The sequence below is a fragment of the Anticarsia gemmatalis genome, chromosome 6, assembly GCF_050436995.1.
Source record: "Anticarsia gemmatalis isolate Benzon Research Colony breed Stoneville strain chromosome 6, ilAntGemm2 primary, whole genome shotgun sequence".
Taxonomy (NCBI): Eukaryota; Metazoa; Arthropoda; class Insecta; order Lepidoptera; family Erebidae; genus Anticarsia; species Anticarsia gemmatalis.
Window position 1 is genome coordinate 7,001,554 of NC_134750.1, and position 22,207 is coordinate 7,023,760.

A 22,207-nucleotide genomic window follows, 5' to 3' on the forward strand; every position below is an offset into this window, starting at 1 on the left:
AATTGTAAAGAAATACATTAATGTTTCTAGAATAATCCGAATTGAGTCATTATATATTGTTGGATGGGTATAAACACGGTTATCTAATTAATTAGGAATATATTCAGTCTCGATTAAATTATTTATCACATTTGTGATTGTATGCATTGGTAGCGATAAGGCAGTTATCTGGTGACCGCAGAGTTGCAAACAGCTGTCTATCACCTGGCCGGGCGTTTGTTATAGAACCGTGAAATGGTATTATTCATGAAACGCTGTAGCTACAATACTGTTGTTACACTAACATCAATGTCATAAGCATACATATGTTATGTTATATGTATTCGAGTCTACCGTGGATAATGTAAATCGCTATCTGTGCTCGAATCTGCGTCAGTGCTGCTACCAGACTGCAGGCCAGATAGACTGGAGCGGTAATACAATCGTAAAACGAAAATACTGACATAGTTTGAAACAGATCCAAAGTTAAAATTCATTCAACCTGCAGTTATGATAATAATTATTAGATTTAGATTTAATTATGATATGTTTTATGGTTTTGGCTTTTAAAACTTTTATTATTAATTTTTGCATATTATCTATCTTGTCCTAGTTAAAGTCAAGGACCTAACTCTACGTTTACGTTATATAAGTTCTACATAATTCTCGAATTACATAAGGTAATAGGATTCAAAATCAGATAATAATTTGTATTTAATTTATTGTTACAATAATGAAAAATTTCAACTCACCTTGACAATTTCGATTTGAGATCAAAATGTTTCTGGAGTGTTCTGTATGACTAGGAATGGTAATGAAGTTACATCAAAAAGGGAGTTAGACAATATTCATACAATACTTTCATGCAATGCTACACACAACTATTACTACACACTAAAGCATTCGAATTATTTTGAGCATCAGTCACATTGTTCACAGTTATGTTAGTTTTCATTTGTAACGAAACAATCGCAAAAAATATTTGCCAACTGCTATCACAATTATAATCACTGCACACATAATCACAAGATGCGGGGTTGCTGGTCCAGAGTTGGACTCACCGGAGCTGCCCGCGCCTGGTTCCGTGTCTTTAGCAGTAAACCGAACAAACTCCTGCAGATGACTCGGTAACTTTTTAACGTCTTTTTCTTTGCCACCTTCAATCACTTTTATTTTATGTTCGATCACTTTTGGTTCTTTGTAAACATTTTTATTATATTCTACTTCATCTTCTGTTTCCGGGTCTTTAATGCCTAATTTGTCCCACCTTTCCCTAGCTTTCGAAATAAACTCTTTTTCGATTCGATTGTTTACTTTTGAATCAAACGCGTCAAGGGATGACATACTTTTTGAAATTTTACTATTTACTGCAGCGGGAGAATTCGTAATTTTTATCACTTTATGCTGTTTTCTTTCTTCGCGTTCTGCCATTTGAGTGACATATTCAGAATACATTTTTTCACGAAGCAATTCTTCCTGACTGCTGCTAAATAATGACGACATTTTTCCTTTTTTGTTATCTGTTGAGTTCACGGTTACATCTTTTTTTCTTGAAATTGAGTAATTGTTAGAATCTTTTATTCTTTCACTAATCACTTCTTTTTCCGATACTAAAGGTGCTCTTGGTCCTGTTCTTTGTGGGGGAGATATATTGTCCTTTAGGGCTTCAAGCCTTTGTATTTCTGCCTCCACTTCTTTTTCTTTCTTGCGAATGTACTCCATTTGCTGTTCACACAAATCTTTTGGCAGAGATGGTCGTCTAGGACATTTGTAATCATTTAATTCGTCTCTTGTATCCGTAAAAAAGCGATGCATGTTTTGTATTGAAGAAATATCGTTTTCTATTTCTTTGTTAAGATTTCCAGTTGAATAATGGAAGTATTTTTTTTCACTTTTCATTGATCGCATTGAGTTATCAGTGAAATCGGAACTTTCGTCACTTTCATAAATTGAAGTTGAATATTTCCTGGGTCGAGGCGGAGGAATTGGTTTAAATGAAAAGTTTCGCGTCGAGTTCAATCTGTCTTGATTATTTTTGGTAAATGTTGTGAGTGTGTTTCGTTTTGTCTGTAACTCGTCTAGGCTGTTATTTAATCGATCGTTCAAAGAATTGATATTCCGTGTAAGAGTTGGGTCACGGATAAGGGCAAGCAAACGACTTCCAGTTTGAGATTTAAAAGGGACAACTGGAGGATTAAAAGAATCAATTTCTTCTCTTTGTTTCTCGTTTTTATAATGCTCGTTATATCCTCTCCTGTCAACGTATTTTCGGTGCATATCAACTAGATGACTTGCATCTTCTTTTGTAATGACAGTATTTGTTTTATCCATCAACATTTTTTGGGACGGCGATAAGCAAACATATACTGGTTCAGCTTTTGTAGGTATACCCGTCCAATGCTCATCATCTTGAGATTTCTTCAAAGACGAATGACGAGGTTGAACTGGCGGTGGTACGGGGTCTTTTACTTTAGTTGGTAATGATACCTTCTCAATGGTAGAAATATCAGGCAAACGGTAATGCGGCATAGTCTTGTCTTGTTCTAGTTTTTTATCAGTTTGAGATGAAGTTCCAAACGCTGTGAAATTCTGTAAGCGTTTTGATACTGATGCTAGTTCTTCTAATATTTTATCCCCATAAGGTAATGTTGCTATGTTTCGAACACACAAATCCCTCAATCTTAAGGGTTGTTCCGTGGCGATAGCACCATTTTTGGATTCATTTTGTGTTGTTGATCCTGTAACACATTCAAACACATCTTTGACATGACTGGAAGTCGTTGATGTTTTTTCTGTGTTTTGCTTATTAATTTCATCATGCATTATGTTAGAGATGTCATTTAAGGATTCATAATTAGGATTGTATTTGGCCGTGCACTGGGAGGAATCCACACTGCTCGACGAATCTTGTCGCGTAAATATATCTTTTGGGCTCTCAGTAACACCTTCCGAATCAGATGAAACCTCTTTTATTAAATTGTTTATTGCATCATTAAACTCGCATTTAATAACCTTTGCTTCCAAATCATATTTATTATGCTTTGTTTTGCTGTCTTTGCTTATATTATTTATGTCTGAAGATTTCTCACATATCAACGACTTGTTATTAAGTGGATTATTTTCGGTTTCATCAATATCTTTGACATACAAATCGGTTTTTATATTTTCTGTTGATAGAATCACTATCTCATGGGAATTTTGAGCATCCAGGTTACTTACAGCACAATAACTTTCTATTGGATCTTTTTCGTATTCAATATTAATGATTCTTTCATTCTGTTTACCAGTGTTTATTTGATTATCATTCTTTAACTCTGACTCCGATGCTACGCGTGTTATATTTTTTACGTTTTCAACTTTAGTTTGAATCAAGTTTTGGGAACCGTCTTGTACTTTATGTTCATTTTTAATTTCTAGTTGTTTTTCATCTTGGTTAAGGGATTCTGAGATTTTTTTAGGATGACCTTCAACTTCTATTTTTATGATATGCTCATTGGTATCTTTATCGTGTTCTTTTTTGTTTGCAAAAGTCAGCTTGTCATGCGTTTTATCCAACTCATTTTTAAGAGAATTGTTTTCTTCAGTAGGTGAAATAAACGTCTTCTTGAGGAAGTTTTCTGTATCTGTAACTTCAATAGTAGGTGTGATCATGCGCACAGTAACGTCTGTGTCGACCCCATCGTCATCATCACCAATCTCATGCAGAGAACTGCTGCTGCTAGAAGTATCTGTCAGATATACCACTTCGGCTCCAGTCATTTTTTCCATAGTTTTCATAGTCCATTCACCCCTAGCCTCAGTAATTTCTGGTTCTTTAATTTTTGCTCCTACAAGAACACATTCTTGAGGTACTAGTTGCCCAATACTTTTTTTATGGAAAACACTACTAGAAGATGCTACCTTTTGTTTAATTATTTTATTTTTATCCTCAAAAACATCATCATCTAAGTCTTCAACGTCACTTTTTTTGTCACTTAAATACGATTGTCGTCGTGACGTCATTGATGACTCACTACTTCCTTCTTCATCTATAACATCCAAAATTCTGGGTGGACCAAGACGATGTAAGAAAATATCATCAGCTAATCCCTTTTTGCGTAATCTCTGTTTGATTTCTTGGTTAATTATTTGTTCAATTTCTGTTTTTATTTCAATTGAATTTAGATTTTCAGGCTGTGTGGCTAAATTAAGAGTTTTAAGATAAGTTCGCAGAGATTTTTCTTCATCAGGGGTAAGGGATTTGTTTTGATCACATTGAGCAATTGTTAACGGTATTGTAGTAACTGACATTGTTCCGGTTGCAAGTTCTTGTGCTTGTGATGCGCTGATTTCATTTAAGTCATCTGCTTTCTCCCACTCTACATCAGATTCAACGTCCGTTATGACAATATTCTGGCTCTCTATCAAAGCCAATGCATTTTCGTTATCAGTTTGGATAACATCTTCAGTTACTTCAACGATATTAGTAGCATCTTCGTTATCAAGACTTTTACTTTTCACATTTTTTAATTTCGTTTTATTTTTAGTTTGTGATTGATCCGGAGTCTCCACAACGTAAGCTACAGAGTCACTAGTGTCAATACTTTGTATTTTTTCTACTATAGAATCAAGAACAACGTCGCTAATAATCAGCTGATTACTATTATTGTTCAAATCACCTATCAAGGTATTTTCCACGCTACTAGAAGTACCAACCGGTACGTTTTTGATATCTTTTGATGTCTTCGCAACGATATTTTCGCTAGGTTTTGTTTCCTCTTTGACAGAATTTGACAGTTCTGCTTCTACAGATACGCCCTCAATAATATTTGATTCACTACCTGTTTCACTATTATCTAAAACTTTCACATCATTACTATTTTTATTAGAGTCCGGTTTGTTGTTTTTGTTCTTACGTTTGTTTTTATTGTTCTTACGTCGCTTTGGCCGTTCAGGCATGTTTTAAATTTGCTACACTCGGTTATCACTAGCACAACAAATCGTTATCACACAAAACACACCGTCCATTCACAGACGACACCACGCGTCTCGCGACACCGGTATCTAACGCGTAGGAGTGACGATTTTGACGAGGTTAGTCGTAGCGTATTTTAGGGATTTCGTTTGTCGGTCGAATCTAAATCGAATAAGGGTCCGGTGTACGGAGGGAACGCGAGGTTCAGCTTCGCGATTAGTGAACGTAATTTTCTTTTGAGCGAGCGGTCGCCGGCCGCGGCAGTCATGCACTCGCGCGGCGATTTACTGATAATTATAAATGGGTTGAAGTGCGCGAGCGCGGCCTGTGGACTTTATTTTTACGCGGAGACGTGTACGCGAGTGGTGCGCGCGCGACGCCGACACTCGGCTACAAGGGAGCCCGCACGCCGCCGCCCGCTATACTGCCCGCCTGTATTATCATCAAGCGCAGTTCGAACCGTATATTGCTAATTAATATTGCAATCACGCTCGTTTCCCATTTTAGGGAGGAATAACGGGGAAGAATTATAAACACAATGGCTTTTGCTTATTAGGTTTAGAATAGGACGCAAACAAAATTTTATATCTTAAATTAATTCACAAACAATAGGAAACGATTTATTCAAAGGTGAGTTTATAAAAGGTAAGATAATTTGATGTCAAAAGTGTATGAATCTTGCAACGCATGCGCAAATTGTAGAGCCAATCACAAAATGTTGTGAAATGCGACTTATGATAATAATGCGGACACTGCTATTTACATAAAATAATGCAGTTCATGCAAATGACCTTCAAAATATGTGTTAATACAGTTTTTGTACGAGTCTTTGATTATTGTGACATTTTATTTAAATGTGATAAACATCAATGAAAACGAAAGTCGATAATACCAACGTTATCTCATTTACCTTGAGATAACAAAAATATGTACGTATCAAATAAGATTTCATGTTTATTTAGCATACTTTTGTGTAGCGGGCTGTAAATGGCTAAATCGAAAATATATAAATTCACAAATGTAGGTAAGTACCTAGATCATTATGTTATCCGCAAAATGTGTAACTAGGTAGTAACTACCTACTACTTGTTTGTGTATGCGAACTGACATTTAATCAGCAGTACAATATTCAAAAATCGACCTTTTGAAACGAGTATTTTGTCCTTTTACATTTTATGTGTCATATTTGCATCGTGGTTATATGTTTTATGGAAGAAAACACATGCAGTATGTATATTTGACATTTATAAAGGCAATAGGTCCATTAAAAGTTTACAGTTTAGTAACGACATTGACCGTACTCAATGGGTCGCAACGTCTCTTTATGGAACAATACCTAGATTAAAACTAAATGATGAAATCACTGGAGCTGATCTCATCCAAAAATATAATAGCTAAATAATCTACCTAATTTTAAATCCTCATTTGTATAATTCAAGCCCATGTTTACTGTTTAGCAGTTCATATTTAGAAAACGGTAATGGCATGACATTAAAAAATATTTGGGAGACGAAATTAACTCAAAGCGTAAACATTAATGAAATTATTGACAAAACCAGATAAAACTAGACAATTCGTCCTAAAAGCTGGTATGTTTAAACAGCTGGTAAGAAAAACACAGTGATTTACTTGTCAATCAATTTATATTCATAAACAATTTATATTTATAACTAACTGTAACACGAATGAGGTTTTACCGCCATAACGAACCACTTAAAGACATTTATATTTATCCTATAAACTTTTCCAAGTATCGCTAAAGTCTATAGTGTCTGATACAAGCAATATCGAACGCCAAAAGAGAAAATTCTGTCCAGAATTATAAGATAAAATAGTGTTCCGTTGCAATGTGCTCTAAACAGAATCCAGCCTACACGGGTATACGTAATCGAAATCACGGACGGAAAAGCTAGTCACATAAAAATCCGCGTACGTAAGAGTATAACGATCTAAAGCGGGATATTACGTTAGGTAATAGGGTAGGTGGGCTAAAAGCGGACTAACTAGCCCCAGTGTTGAATCTAGACTTGCAGGTCATGTGGTCTGATTGACCACTTCCACTAGCGCAACGTACTTAGGTACTTACGTTCAATCAGTATGTAGTTACGTATGCCTCTTGTTCTACAGAACTAGGAACTAGCTTTGTGTTTGTTGATTGTTTTCGTACCCCTTTAAACTGTTGTTATTTTACTAAAATACGGAATTTACTTGTCTGTTTTGTTACCTATTTTCTAGTTACTTAACTGCTAAAGATTTGCAGTAATGTTACAAGATGTAGCACATTTTTCCCAAAAACCCGATTACTGAGAAAGTTTACATTAATGTATTATTTTATTAAAAGTTTTCTCTTTGTTAATGTATCACCCTTTTTACAGTACAAGAGCTTGGTGTAAGTGATGTTGAAGTATTATGAAAGTGAGCATTACGCTTCATTAAAAGTTACAATAATTAAATGAGGCACGTTGACCAATTGACTCGTGACAATTTGCCTTATGACTTGCTGCTTGCTGTAATTATGAATGCATGTACAAATTCACAAGTCATCTAATACGTAAAGTTAATTACTTAATAGGTGGTATTTTTCTACAATATTATAAAATTGAAGCAATTTTTATGCTGCTTCTAGTTATTTCGTTTAGTTAGAAGTTATTAACGTTGTTCCGAATACTCGGGCACATTTCTAGAAATTGTGTTATACAATAGTTCGATTCTCAAATACACGCGCTGTTACTGATTTTATACATTTAGGATTTTTTGATGATCGCTAAAAAGGCTCCTGTATAATGTAAGCACGTCTTTTTTTGTAATTTACATAAGCTGTTCGTTGCAGATTTTTTTATAGCATGATAAGATTTGAAAAACAATAAAACCCAGCTGTAGTTATTCGCTTAAATTGAATATACGTGCTTAGTCAGCATTCTGAATTGATTCATCAAACTCTTGAGGTTAAAATATCCATCAAACATATGGTATATGCCGTCAGATCGTTGTGTAAAATGTATCTAGAGATATTACCTAAGTAATTTTCCCGAAATAGCGTCAAAGTGTGCCAATGAGCCGTATCTTTCGTTGTCGAATCGCCTGGCACTCGGGCTGAGGTAATACACTATAATAGTTTTTAATACTACATAGTTACCTTCTATTTTATTTACAACCGTTCGAGAAAATTACAACATAGAATGAGAACACATTTGACGATGATACAAACGAAATATCTCAGAAAAAACGCATGGGAATGTAAATCTTGTGTTAACGTATGTTTGAAATAGAATGTCACTGAAATAAAGAGTGTATTTTTATTCGTAGTGTGCTTTTATTTTTACTTTGTCTTGCTATTTCTGCTTTGTTTAACTTGAAATTATGGTCTATTTGCACTAATAGTCTTAGAAAAAAAAAACTAAACAATACATTCTAAAACCACTACTAAACTCATGTAAACGCTGGATAACGATTATTATGCAACATAATATAAATAAAATCGCAAATTGAATACGAATAATATGTACAAGTTACAATGTGAATAGACTTTCAGACGAAATATATGTCTTACGTTACGTATTCTTAAAACACATTATATTTAAAACAAATTCATCGAACGAATAAAAAAAACTCTCAACAAATAGGTCAAGACTTGCGTTCCTGTATTAAACATCTTTAAATCGGGGCGTTACTCTCATTCAAATGCTGAGTTATTTTCAGAGCTAAGATTAATGCTACAAATCTAGATCAATTGTATTTTTCTAACTGTGTCGCAGTTATATGTGACTACAAGACAACGCTGCTGATGACCGGTTAAATCACTGCGAAGTTTAACTATCGTATGAATATGCGTTTTGCAGCGGTAGCAAAATAAACGATATGCAGCCGCGACCTTCCAGAAATATACCAGATGCACACCCCACGCTCAGCGTTGCGTTTGCTTTCTTCACTGCAATAAACGTGATTTTGATATTTGTTTGTGGTGACTACGAAATAACAAACGGACGGTCAGAATCACGATGCATGACATAATCGCCGCATAGATCCGGGCCAGTGTGCCAAAACGACCGCGGCCGCTAACTCCGGCGCTGCTTTTTTGGCACACAGTCAAAGGGTTATAAGGTGAATGTGTCGACTGAACGCGTGAACCGACCGATGCTTTTATTGTTACACATTGAAAATACATTTACACTTGTCTTGGGTGAAATGGCGCTAACAATTTCTAATTAGGCCGGTATTTACGACCGAGCGAGGTACCGATGCCGACGGACTGGGCAGAAACTCATACTGCTATGAGTTTAAAATATGTTTCTACTGTAACGAACAACATGTGTTTATGCACTTGCACACGCTAAGAATAGTTCAACCTCTACGTTCGAATGCATTAATGTCATTATTAATTAGGTATAGATCGGCGTTATTTACTCGAATAAACCTATTATTTCAAATGACATTGAAATGTGTTAACGTTGTTTACGAGGTGTAAATGTATTCATTTGCTGTTGGTGTAATTCCCGAGGTAGTTTATTATTGTGTTTTGTACAGTTGTGTCATAACATTCTGAATTTGAGGGATGCATGCAAACCAAACTGAGGGCAAGTAAGTTGGGTCGCCGCATGACAATCGGGCAATTTTACTTGCTAATACCAAGTGACCAGTGGCATAATGTATCCTGTTATCTTGTTTCTTATATCAAGTCTGTATTTTGAATTGTCAATCGGTAATGCCAAACCTAGCATATAAGTAGTGGAATAATGTTTTATAACGTATACAACTATTAGTAAAAATGTAACTGCTTTCGATTCTGTTATAAGGGAAAATATCCGTCCACTCTTTAACACTAGTACTTATTCATTAACAGATGGTTTATTTATAGATTATGTTGTAATACTAACAGCTATGTAATCTTCAATAATAAATGTTATGTAAATAGAGCAATTTGTAAACCTAAGAAGGATCACGGCTTATACAGATAAAACAGGCTAAGCGATAAGAAAGGGCGCCAACTCGTTATAACTTTGCAGTTATTTACATGTACCGGATACTTTGCACCTACATCTAGGTAGGTATATGAGTATTGTGATGATAATGACACGGTTTCTAATGACTTGAAAACATGAACATATTTACGTATATGTCAAGTAAATCCGTGTCACGCTTTTAACGCAGAAACCAAATGTAAAACAAATGTCAATGTTTAGGTTACGGTGTTGTTTCAAAGTTTCAGGTTACGTAAAAAGTTAAAAACAATAGGGATATTGTGATTCAAAAACAAGGAGGCCATTTGGGTGTAAATGCTAGGCTGTACTCACGTTTCGGTGTGGGACTGGGAGCCGTCGCCGATGTAGGCGTACCGGGAGAAATCACAGGCGGTTTGGAGACCACCTCGCTCGCTTGCGCCTCCGCTGCACAAAAAATATATTATTAGAAAATGTATTTAGACAAAACATCAAAAAATCTAAGGATTAAGTTTAACCTCGGGCCTAAATCAAGAAAGTTCGAATTTGTAACGACTGAGCAATATTCTGCAATAACACGAAACAGCACATCAAAAGAGTTTAGTCACCCTTGTTTTGTTTAAACGTGAAAAGCATTGGTAAGCAAAGTCTTCGTCACACAAAGTGTTTGAGTATACGGCGCTGTCTCACAAAGAGCTTAAGTTCACTATAATAAGACTGAGGGAGAAAGAGAAGGAAAAATAAAAACAAATATGAAGACGCGTCTTTACAAACAATAAATTATTCGGAAGCAGAAGGCTGCTCGTGTCGCACTTTGTTTATATTTGCCTGACATCCTCGCCCGGATGACATCTCCGATATTAACGCGCACTATTTGAATAAGAAAGGTATTTTTCGGAATATTGGTTTTCAAACTGAAAACTAGAAATAGTGTACTTACGAGCTTGGAAGGCTAAAAATACGTGTTAAATATATGTTTTAATAAGTACCCTTAATAGGCTAGTAGCCCCTTAAGATAAAGGTAAAGTCTTATGCCATCAAAAACATTCTGTAAAAACCTCAAGTCTCGCCGTAAAAAGTTGTGAGATCTATATAATACCAAGCCGTTTAATCTATTTAGTCTCTACTTAAAGGAACTTCTGTCTTAAGTTATTACGTATGTTATTATCATGCCAATTTAAAAAAAAGTACCTCTAAAACAAATAGACCGACCTGGCCATCGCATGATTTGATTATTAGTATGTACCACACTACACAGCACGACAAGAAGTTAATGGTCCCGAAATGTTTATGGCGAATTTGTGTTTTCTTGCGATGACCAAGTCGATCTATTTGTTTTAAAGGTATTTTTTTGTAATTGGCGTGATAATAACATACGTAATAACTTAAGACAGAAGTTCCTTTAAGTAGAGACTAAATAGATTAAACGACTTGGTATTATATAGATCTCACAACTTTTTACGGCGAGACTTGAGGTTTTTACAGAATGTTTTTGATGGCATCTCACTTCTTTTTGTAGAGCGAACATAAGTCCAATTTGTATGGAAAGACGTTTTTTTTTTCATAATTCAACATATTTTCCTATGGGAATGTTGTTCAATTTCATGGGCTAAACACCCTTACCCACCCTATACCCCCTCCCGTTATGCCTCATATAGTAGGTACCTATTTACACCTATTTATTTTATTTTCTACAGTAATAATAATTCATTAACTGCAAATGTAACCTTGTAATCTTATACATTTATATGGGATTACAAAGTTATAGCTGCAGTTGGTGTATTTAGAAAACTGGACCGAAATTAGAAAATATTAAATTTTTCCCATGATTAAGACACTAAACCCTATTTGTATTCAAAATTTTAAGCTTCTAAGTCTGCTAGAAGTACCTTAGACTTTTGATGATCGGTGAGTCAGTGAGTCAGTGAGTCAGTGAATCAGTGAGTGACAAAATTCAAAACTTTAACAAGTTGTAATTTTTAAACCACTGGTTCAAATTGACTGAAATTTTAAATATACCGTGTTTATACAATGACTGATTAGTTGCTGAAAATCCAGGCTTCTTGTTTTATCCACAACGAAATTATAGGGGTGTCAAAAATAGCCCGAATTGCTTCGAGAAAAGGATGTTACGGCCGTGCAGCTTTTTTTTTGCTCGACTTGCGGGGGCACTTCCGTGCCCCCAGATAACAATTGTCCCAAAACAAAAGTAAACTGGCATGAATCACAGTATTAACTTTAGTAAACAAACGTGAACTCTGCATGTGTGCATAATCGAATGAAATAATAAATTACACAGCTGAGTCGATTAACGTAAATAGCCACCCACGTATTTCGAAGAACAGAAGACCACTTACCATAATATTGAACGTAATAAAACGATACGATTAGAAAATGTCATTCGAGCGGACAATGAGATTAAACTGTAAGTTAAATAGGAGTTTCAGCGAATGCAGCTGTATTAGATGAAGGCACAGCTGCGGATTAATTTACAACAACGGTAACGTTTCCGATAAGTCTAAAATTAGTCGGCACCACTGAACACGATTATTTATAAGGGGTTGTTGTTGTAATGAAACGCACGGCACTTCCCGGCAGTGCGTTGCGATTTGCTGACCACTAACGACAGAGTTGAAACTAAATGCGATCTGCATCGCCTCTGTTTAGAATCTGGTACCAGGAAGTGCACGCACGCGATCGCCGCAGCATTTGGCACAGCTTTGTGTTACAAGTAACCTATTGAAAGCTACTTTAAATAAAACATCTTTCGAATACATTGTTCGCACATCCCGAGGCATAAATGAGAGCTTAATGTAAATGTAAGTAAATAAACAAGCAAGCCAAAACAACTTTGTCTGAAAGCATTAGGATTTGAGAACTCGTGTATTTGCATTAAGGTCTGAATTTAATGGTAATCTGCCCTTTTCAGATAGAACATGTAAATAATCTGCATTTATTAACAAATAATATAAAAGCTCGTCACCGCGAGAATTTTGGTTATTCTATTATGCTTTTGTGTAGTGTTTATTATTACGATTAAAATAGGAAGACCACTCGATTTAAATCTTCAATGCTTTGCGTTACTTAAAGTTTAATTGAACGAGTTCCAGTAAGCATCCAAAGGAAATTTTAATACAACTCTATAATTTGATGAGGGGCGAATGGCTCTCGACAAAACGTCAAGTTTATTTTTCAAGTGCTTCGAATTACTGAGTGGAGATCGCCTGTGAATTGTCTTGCTCTGTCTGAGATAAATCAGGCAGTCACAAGATTTTGCTTTAGATAACGAGTAAATTCATGATAAAACCCTTGAGGTTGGAGCGGCAACACTTTGTTTCAATAAACAGATCATCTGGACGATGCTTGTACTCGTAAACCGTTTCGGGGCTTATTGAGGAAAATCTCATTCAATGAAGGCAAATCTATTCGATAAATTCTTATTTGCAATCAACCAGTAAACATTCGGAGATTCCCCCCAAAATAATTTGTAACTGAAAATGCTTGCTTTACTTTCACTTATAGAATAAGCATTCAAATTAGTATATTTGAAACTTTTTTGAGCCAGTATTAAAATTTCATGATATTTACTCAATTTTTCTTTACTTGACCAGTAACGAAATCATTTTTTTTATTAAATCCCGTCTAAAATGTTGTCACTCTCTGCGAAAATCTGCTTTTGATCATTATTAGCACTCAATTTAATTTTAAACTTACTGCTAATTAAATCACATGCAGTCCACTATCAAAGTCACGTGTAAACTATACGAGGTTCACAACACAGAGAGAGCTAACTGCAAAACGCGATATGCGGTCTAGTAGACCAAAGCGTGGGCCAGAGAGGCCGGAGGGCAACTGTGACAGGGCGCGCACCTACAATGGACACTTTCTGTATGTAAATCACAATAAAATACCCGCTTTGTACTGTGATTGCGACACGCTAAACTAAACACCGAACGCGTCATCTACGCTACTGTTGATTTTTATAAGCGAATATTGACTCTATATCATACATGCTATGGACACTTTTGTTGTTGACAAGTGCATTGTTGGGGTTAGAAGCTGCATGAAAAAATACAGTCCCTGACAACCAATTTGTCTGGCAAGTAAAGTATTTTGTAGAGTAACTACTGTCTCCATTAATTTGTTTAGGAGCACTTTTATAAAGTGTTTTTATAGGTTTCAAAATTTAATATCAAAAGACCATCGAAATTCTAATTATTTTGTACGCTTTTTTCAGGGAACTAAAGTTCAGAGTATATAGGAAACATAAGTTATATTTTTACAAATATATTTATGGGTCATTGAAATTATAACGTTTTTCGAATACTTAAACCAACATATTAATCTTACTTAGGTGAAACCCCATGTTTAAAGAAAACTCATTTTACAATACTTAGAACAAAGCAGACGTGGAGTTCTGTCCACAATACGTAGTTCGAACAATATCGATTGAATTCTGCAACCAAACTTATCTAATCAACACATACAACTTAAACATAAATGGACATGAACTACATAAACAAAACAAACCGATTAGAATCTGTGGTACCTACTCGTCCTGCCAATACGAATGCCTCGAAGTACGATAATGCACAATTCCGTTGCGTGTTCGCAGTGATTGACATACAATATATTGTCCGATGGCAAGGTGTGGTGTCGGATTGTCAGCTTAATTGTGCGAGACCAAATAAGTTGAGTTTGAACCATCCATCACTGTATACGTGTCACACACAGCCCGTCTATTCACCATCGTTCTATTAACCGACCAAAAGTGGGACAACGAATCGCGAAATAATTTATCATTGTAGACTTGTTTATTAATTGCTGTTTGAATCACACAGATTGTGTACGGTTGATAAATGTAAACAATAAGTTAACCAATTCGTTATGTTTACCGCTATGTTACGTAAGAGAAAGAGTGACTTCTCTCTGAAAGTTGGAGAGAGAATAAGAATAATTCCAGATTAGCTAGATTAAGAGACAGATGAAAGCTAACAGATTTTTATGGGCTATAACGCCTATAACCCTTAATTTGTACAAAACCAAAAAACAAGGACTTCTGAATAAGAAACTAAATATAAAGGTCTCCATCGATACAAAGGTTCTGCTCCGAAAAATAAGACATCATATTAGCAGATTAAAGTATTGCATAGCTTGTCGAGAGTATCATATTCGAAAACAGGACTCGAATCACTGCTAGATTGGCTACTCAATTTCAGCTTGTGACATTTGCAGCCACCTGAGGGACATACAATTTAATACATTATAGTCATAGCCGCCTCTGTCATCTAGTGGAAACGAGGCTTTAGCCTGTATCACAGCTATACATTCGGTGGGCCTGAATAGGATTACCGCTTCACTTCCCATAGGTGCTGTAGGTAGTCACAACACCATAGTTCAATCACTAAAGCTGCCAAGCGTGGCGATTATGGCAATCTCCCCTCGGGACCATACGTTACGGCGGCGTGCGGGAAGCTTAGTGCCTATGTTTTAGTATCCAGTTCATATTTTATCAAAACTTTATACAATATAAGTAAATATTATTATGTTAATTATTTAGCTAACTTTTTACTGATAGGACACTGTCGAACTTTAAAATACTGAGAAATTCTTTGAACCCAATAGAATGTTTTAGTGCTCCAATAATAAATCAAATAGCCTATAAGGCTAATCCAAAATTCATCGGCCAAAGTTTAATCAGATATTGACTGTTGTATATTTTTAAAATCTAATATTAACTGTATATTTAGTTAAGTAACAAAATTAACCTTTAGGAACCTGATCAATAATTTTCATTACCAAAACTATTACGTTAGGATTAATTTTAACAACCCACACTACAAACCACTAATTATTCTGTTGATTTGTTTATTGTAATCAGAAACACAAGTAAGCAATATATTTGTTCCATCGTATTTCATTTTCGCTTCCCACTTTTACGCGTCGTAAAAGAATCATTGTTCCATCCCACATAGCGGTCCCACGTTCCTTTTACAAAGCTATTCATAGCTATCGATTAAAACATTCATCAATCCTTTGTCAACGGCCATTTCTATTGACCAATAGATAAATCAGTGGATGCACCATAGTACCTACTGAATCTACTTCATTTACATTTACATAAGCCCGTACCTATTTCAAAAAGAATACGCAATTTTCTTTTTTAGAATTTCAGACTAGGCACAAATCATTTAACGAGTACTAATAAAGATCGTAAAACCGTGAATATTTACCGAATCTAATTCAATAAACTACATTCTAGTCCAAATTACATCACGTCAATTCATTTTGCGTGGGAAGGCGCGTCCGGAACGTCCTTTCGATAGCTTTCATCCAGTTTAATACGCCAATGTAAAATGATCCGGGGGAGACAAGTGGTCACAACGCTACATTAGTTGTACAAGGGTCTCGTTAAATTGGCTGGTATTATTTGCGCGGGAAAAATCTTCAATAGCATAGTTATGCAAGAGCGTAATTGTACACACATATACGTTTTCATTGGAGCGAGTCGATCAAGCGGCCAATCAAAAGGACGGAACTGTGCCTATCAGAGTAACGCAATGCGTAGGCGCACCCTTATGTTGTGAACATACGAAAAACAGGCATTGTACTACATCCGGTGGTTACATAGAGTTTGTTACGGGTATTATGTTTTTCGAAACTAATATAGTTGTAACTTCACCGATGGAAATGCATTGTAGCGGGTCTTGCAGCGGGCAGGTATTGGACCAGAAAATGACACAGATTCTATAACTATAAACTCTTTGAAATACATAGTTACTAGCCGCGAAAAAAATTAAACATAGTAAAACTGCATGAATTCTTGAAATCCAGCCAGATCGTTGGTAAAAACTAAAAGAAAACAAATGTGCTTGATGCATTTTTGTGTTCTAATTTTCAAAAGGAGGGTACGATACACACATTGGAAACACAAGCCAACAAAATCAAACCTTTGATATAAAATTGTATAAATATATTGAATAGTGACTTTTTACAATAGAAATAGAACCGTTTGCATAACAATAACTGGTCGGGCTTGAAGATCGCAATCGCACATCGCCTACGAACACAAACACAACCCGTTTTCCTCAGTTACCTTTAGAAATTTGTTATATGTATGTACGCAAAGTAGATATAATATATTTCATTCATATTTGCACTAGCATTCAAGTCAGTCGTTGTTTATCGTTTCAAGACTTTTGAACAGCACAAGGACGAACTCTGTAGCTATTGGAGACAACAGTAACTATGGTTTAAGAAAAACTAAGTTCTGTCAAGTAATTAACATACCAGATTTTCATGTTTCGAGTTTCACTTTTTTTTTGTTTCTTAAAATGAGATAAAAACATAGGTACTAATCATGCGGTTTAATTTCAAGAACATCCTATGTTTAACTGTAGACATAATATATTAAAAGAAATTGCTTATGTAGTTACTTTTTGTTATTTTTTAATATAAAACATTCAATCTGTGACTATTCTTATACATGTTTTTCTCGCATTGAAAAGGTCAGATCTGATGATCCTTTGAGATAACTCTATTAATATGAAACAAAAGAGATTTCTTTTAAATTGGATATTTTAAACTGAACAAGAAATAATAATATATACCAAAATACAAGCTCTGTCGAGTTTGGAATTAGATAAGTGTGGATGTGAGTTGCCTAAATACTATTATTAATATACTAAGCATTTTTCATAAAGCCGTATAACCCTATAAATGGTCACAATTCCTAATGGCACTGAACTTTTTGTCATGTTCTATCATAACATAAACATGTTTAGTGCATTTGGCAGACAACCACACATTATTGAATACGCATACACTAAATAATGAAATGCAACACGCGGTAAATACCAGCGGCATATGTTTTGTATTTTATGGTCAGTGAAACTAACTTCCTGCATTGAAACAAAATAATGTTCTATGAAACACATAGTTGGCATAGCTACCGTGTCGTCGGGTATTTTGAGCAAGACATTCGTACTTAGCGTAGTTACACTGCAACCGCAGCAGGTCAAATGAACTGGGCACGAAGTCTGAACCCTTGTGTACTTGGGTGCAACATAGTGAGAGAGCGTTGACCCTTCACAAATAAATACATGCCCATAATATACCAATGCGTGTTTCCGATCTTTCACGGAAACATTACATTGTTTATGTTTACAATAATAATAACAGTTATTACTAAGTCATCGCTCGATATATTTACGACTCAATTATTGATATTTATTTATTCAATTATTTATCAATCTCGAATTAAGAACCACGTACAGGAGAGTGATAAAGAGAGATTTTCTATTACATGCAAAGCCCAATATGAAAATGCCATTAAAAATTGTAATAGAATTGAAAAAAAATAGAATGTCAATCTTATTAGGGCTAGTAAATACTAGAGCTAAACGAATATCATCCTACGAAAATACAATGTAGTTTATTTCATATCTTGTTTAAAGCTTCAATTCTGGTATTCGAATACAAATGTCACAAAACTCGTTTTCGTATTGAGTATAAAAACTTTATTTCACACCACGTATTTTTCACATAAACCAAAAATATCTTTGTCGACAATACTATTGTAATATCTCGCCCAGATTGGAGGGGCTTTTTATCATAATTTTCTGGAAGATCAAGGATAACCTCGAAAGGGAGCGTAAAACTTGACTACTCAGCATATTTGAAACATCTGGGTCATATAATATATTCACTGTTAATAACTTGATATACCTACCTAAGGTATATCAAGTTATTAAGATACACACTGAATTTGTAACTGTATTAAAATAACAACTTGTCATTGTAAGTGAAAGATTTCCACTTACAGATTTTGTCAGCATTATTCTAATTGCTACGCCTCAAGCCAAAACAAACCAAATCTATGCCAAAATACAATTATCTAATTGAAAATGCCCCTGAACAATTCTGTTGATGAAATCATTTCAGATATTCGTAGGTGAACTATGTTTATCTACCAAATTATTAGTTCCGTCATGCTTTTATGCTAAAGCTTTAGGTATGACGTCATTAGCTACTTCAATAAAAGTAAATCTGTCATTATTAAATGGAAGTAACGATAAATCTTTGTTAGATATATCATACTAGCTGACCCGCGCAACTTCGCTTGCGTCACATAAGAGAGAATTTTACCCGTTTTTGTAACATTTTTCACTGTTACTCTGCTCCTATTGATCGTAGCGTGATGATATATAGCCTATAGCCTTCTTCGATAAATGCTCTATCTAACACTGAAAGAATTTTTCAAATCGGACCTGTAGTTCCTGAGGTTAGCGCGTTCAAAAAAACAAACAAACAAACAATCAAACAAACAAACAAACTCTTCAGCTTTATAATATTAGTATAGATTTGTGTAGAGCGATTCGTCTGGATCCCTCTCATTACCCCGGCCGTAAACCCGATTGTTTGTAACTAAACTCTCATCGTGCGTGTGCTTTACGATTATCGCCACACGACGCTTTATCCGCGTAATTGTACAACACTTGAATGCGAAACATTTTGCAATACATACACTTACTCGACAGTCAAGTTTTATCATGCGCGTACACGTTAATGACATTTTCTGTTTAGATACGAAACAATTAAATTATAAAGTGTGTTTAAGAAATTCGGTGCGTGCAACACATAATACAAATTTTAAAACAATTTTACATAAATAATTATCAACAACTGGAGTCTGGACTTTATTCTCATTACGTTATATTACACAAAAAATTACATGACATCGCTAGTTATCGAACTTCTTGTTTATTAATAGTTAACCTTGACTACTAGCACTATATACCATACATGACGTGATCATTTCGATTTTTGATAAGATTCCTATCATTAATAGACATGGAACTACACTAGCCGATATGATAGCACTAGCGTACGCATAGCTATTATCTTATATCTAGTTGGTAATATGAAGGGTATCGAGATGTAAACAGCGGTGACCAGAGCCCTGGCTCAGACAGCGTTGCTTTAACCGCATAGTTCCATCGCTCTGCGCAACAGGAATTTGGCCACGAGACCGTCCAATTTTGATTGGTTGCAGAAATTGCATAGTTTAATGTTATTGTTACACATAATTCACAATTATGAACGAAAAAAGTATGTTTTATCGATGAAATCTTCAATTAGCTATTTTATTATCTTTATTCTAAATAAAATAAAAATCTAGCGTCTAAATTTTCTAACTTCCAACACAAAACATGTTGCAAAGATTTTCCACTTTCCTTGTAAATGTATGCCGCGGTTATACCACGATCTCGTATAGACCACAAACTCAAGTTATCCGAGCATGCATGCGCAGTTACGATCACTTTAAAACAATAGACGTCCTCTCGTTTAGTCCTTCCGGCGTAATCAAAACATTTGTGAACACAGTCTTGTATAGAGATACAAAATTCACTGTTACAATTGATGTTTAAGCACAAGTAATTATTTTATTGACAAAATCTCTAATCTATAAAGTAACTTTACTTACATTAAATTCTATTCTAGACAAGTGGCAAAACAAGCTAAACAAATAAGTATGGTAAAACAATGATAATAATGTCACCTTTGTAAAATCAAATAAAAGAGTGTCATTATTGTGTTACGATGGATTTCCAGACAATATTAAAAGTAGAAAAATATCGTTCTAGTCTAGCGAAAGTTACGACCTATTAAAGTAGGTTAGGTACATAAAAGCTTGGCTAAAGTTCAGTACGTTGTATGGGTTTAATATTCGGCTGGTAAACGGGGAATGGAATACCTGTCTCAGGATAATGAAATGCTGTACGCTCAAGATGTACACCGACAATGGTTAGTAGTTACAGTCTTACCGCAGACGCTGTCAAGATCTCAACGAGAATTACATTAAAATATTCGTAGTGTAAACTTTTGCCAAGAAATATGCTTTTGTGAAAAATTATTCAAAAATACTGACCTTCCTTGTTTGACTGTTGTACACCTTTTTTCAACTTTTTATTTATCTTAATGTTACAAGTTAATCTCTCTATAGCTTTCAGTATCTTCTTGCTGACTTTGTTAATCGTTCTAAGCTTCGGATCGGCGTACTTTTTCGTTCGTGGACCATCGCAGACAATTTTCTCACGCCCTGAATCCACACTGTCGTCCGATTCCGTCGCCGATGTATCCGATACCGGGTGAAATATGTATGGACTGCCCGTGAAGCAAGGCGAGTTCATTATAGAATTTAAACTTTATTTCGTTAAGTGATAGGGTAGTGCGCGAACATGTTAGATAATTTTTAAATAAGGAGTTTTAGAGCGACTAGCCGCAATGATGTTTAGACGAACGTTGGACAATGTCAGCGACGGAACTGCACAAGATCCGGGATGTTGTATCCAAGTAAGCAAGAGACCGTGACGCCGCTCCTAAGACAAGCCTATGAGACCTTGGCCCGTCTTATTACTTTGTACTTGTAATTAATCGGAATTAGGCTACATATGACTGCTCAATGACAAATAACGCCTAGATACAGCTAACTGAATTAGACTGAGACGCCTAACTACTGCATTTAAAGTCCTGTTACTAAGCTTCTATATTATGCATGTCGCGTACGCCTGAAGGATTTAGTTTCGATATGTTTCAGATGATAAGTTTAGTCTCTAGTGTATGGCGCTATGAATCATCATACTCATAACTAATTATTATTATAGGTACGACAGAAAAATATACCAAAACATAAATTCTAACTTTTAATAAGTATTTTCTGATGCTCATCTCATGCAAACTTTAAGTCTGGAAAACATTTTGGTTTCGTGTACTTACAAACTTGTATTAGCTCATAACTCTACTACCCTCGGTGAGTGAACTCGGGGCTTACCCAGACACCTACGACATATAGTTTTGGGGAACGTAATGGACAAATTATGACGTCAGGCGGTATAATTTATTTATCAAAAGGGCGATTGCTGTTTGACTTCGTTACGTAGACAGAGGTTTGTCTCTGTGTAAGGTTTTCCTTGTATACCGACATTATTGTTTGTGATATTTGTAACGAAATACTTTTACACTGTCTAACTAAATACTGTGTTACGGATTTCACATTGGTTTATTTTCAGTGTTTCCTGAGAATCCCAAATAAAACATTGGTAAACTACAAATTTGTTTTTAATTTTACCCAGCATAGTATGGATTTAGCTTAATTCTAAGTCCAAATAATAATACTAAAAACGTTGTAAGTATAACTAAAATTAAACTCATTAATCAAAACCGGATTTTATTTCTGTTAATAGACAACTATTAATCAATACCATAAATTTTATTCTTTTGATAGCATATCTTCAAATTAACCCAAAAACCCGAATATTTTATACCTAAATACAAA

General features: G+C 35.1%; 1 protein-coding gene across 15 annotated transcripts in view; it reads right to left on the minus strand.

Annotated features, from left to right (window-relative positions):
- LOC142973624 (uncharacterized) overlaps nucleotides 1–22,207 on the minus strand; it is a 125,942-nt gene that overhangs the window by 69,634 nt on the left and 34,101 nt on the right. For 5 of the 15 annotated variants that reach the window (XM_076115523.1, XM_076115524.1, XM_076115521.1 and 2 more), the window contains one exon: nucleotides 10,225–10,317. In XM_076115523.1, the coding sequence (XP_075971638.1) occupies nucleotides 10,225–10,317 (93 nt within the window). Of the gene's footprint in view, nucleotides 1–731; nucleotides 5,622–10,224; nucleotides 10,318–22,207 lie in introns of those variants that run through there. The other 10 variants (XM_076115512.1, XM_076115515.1, XM_076115510.1 and 7 more) reach the window with 6 other exon arrangements.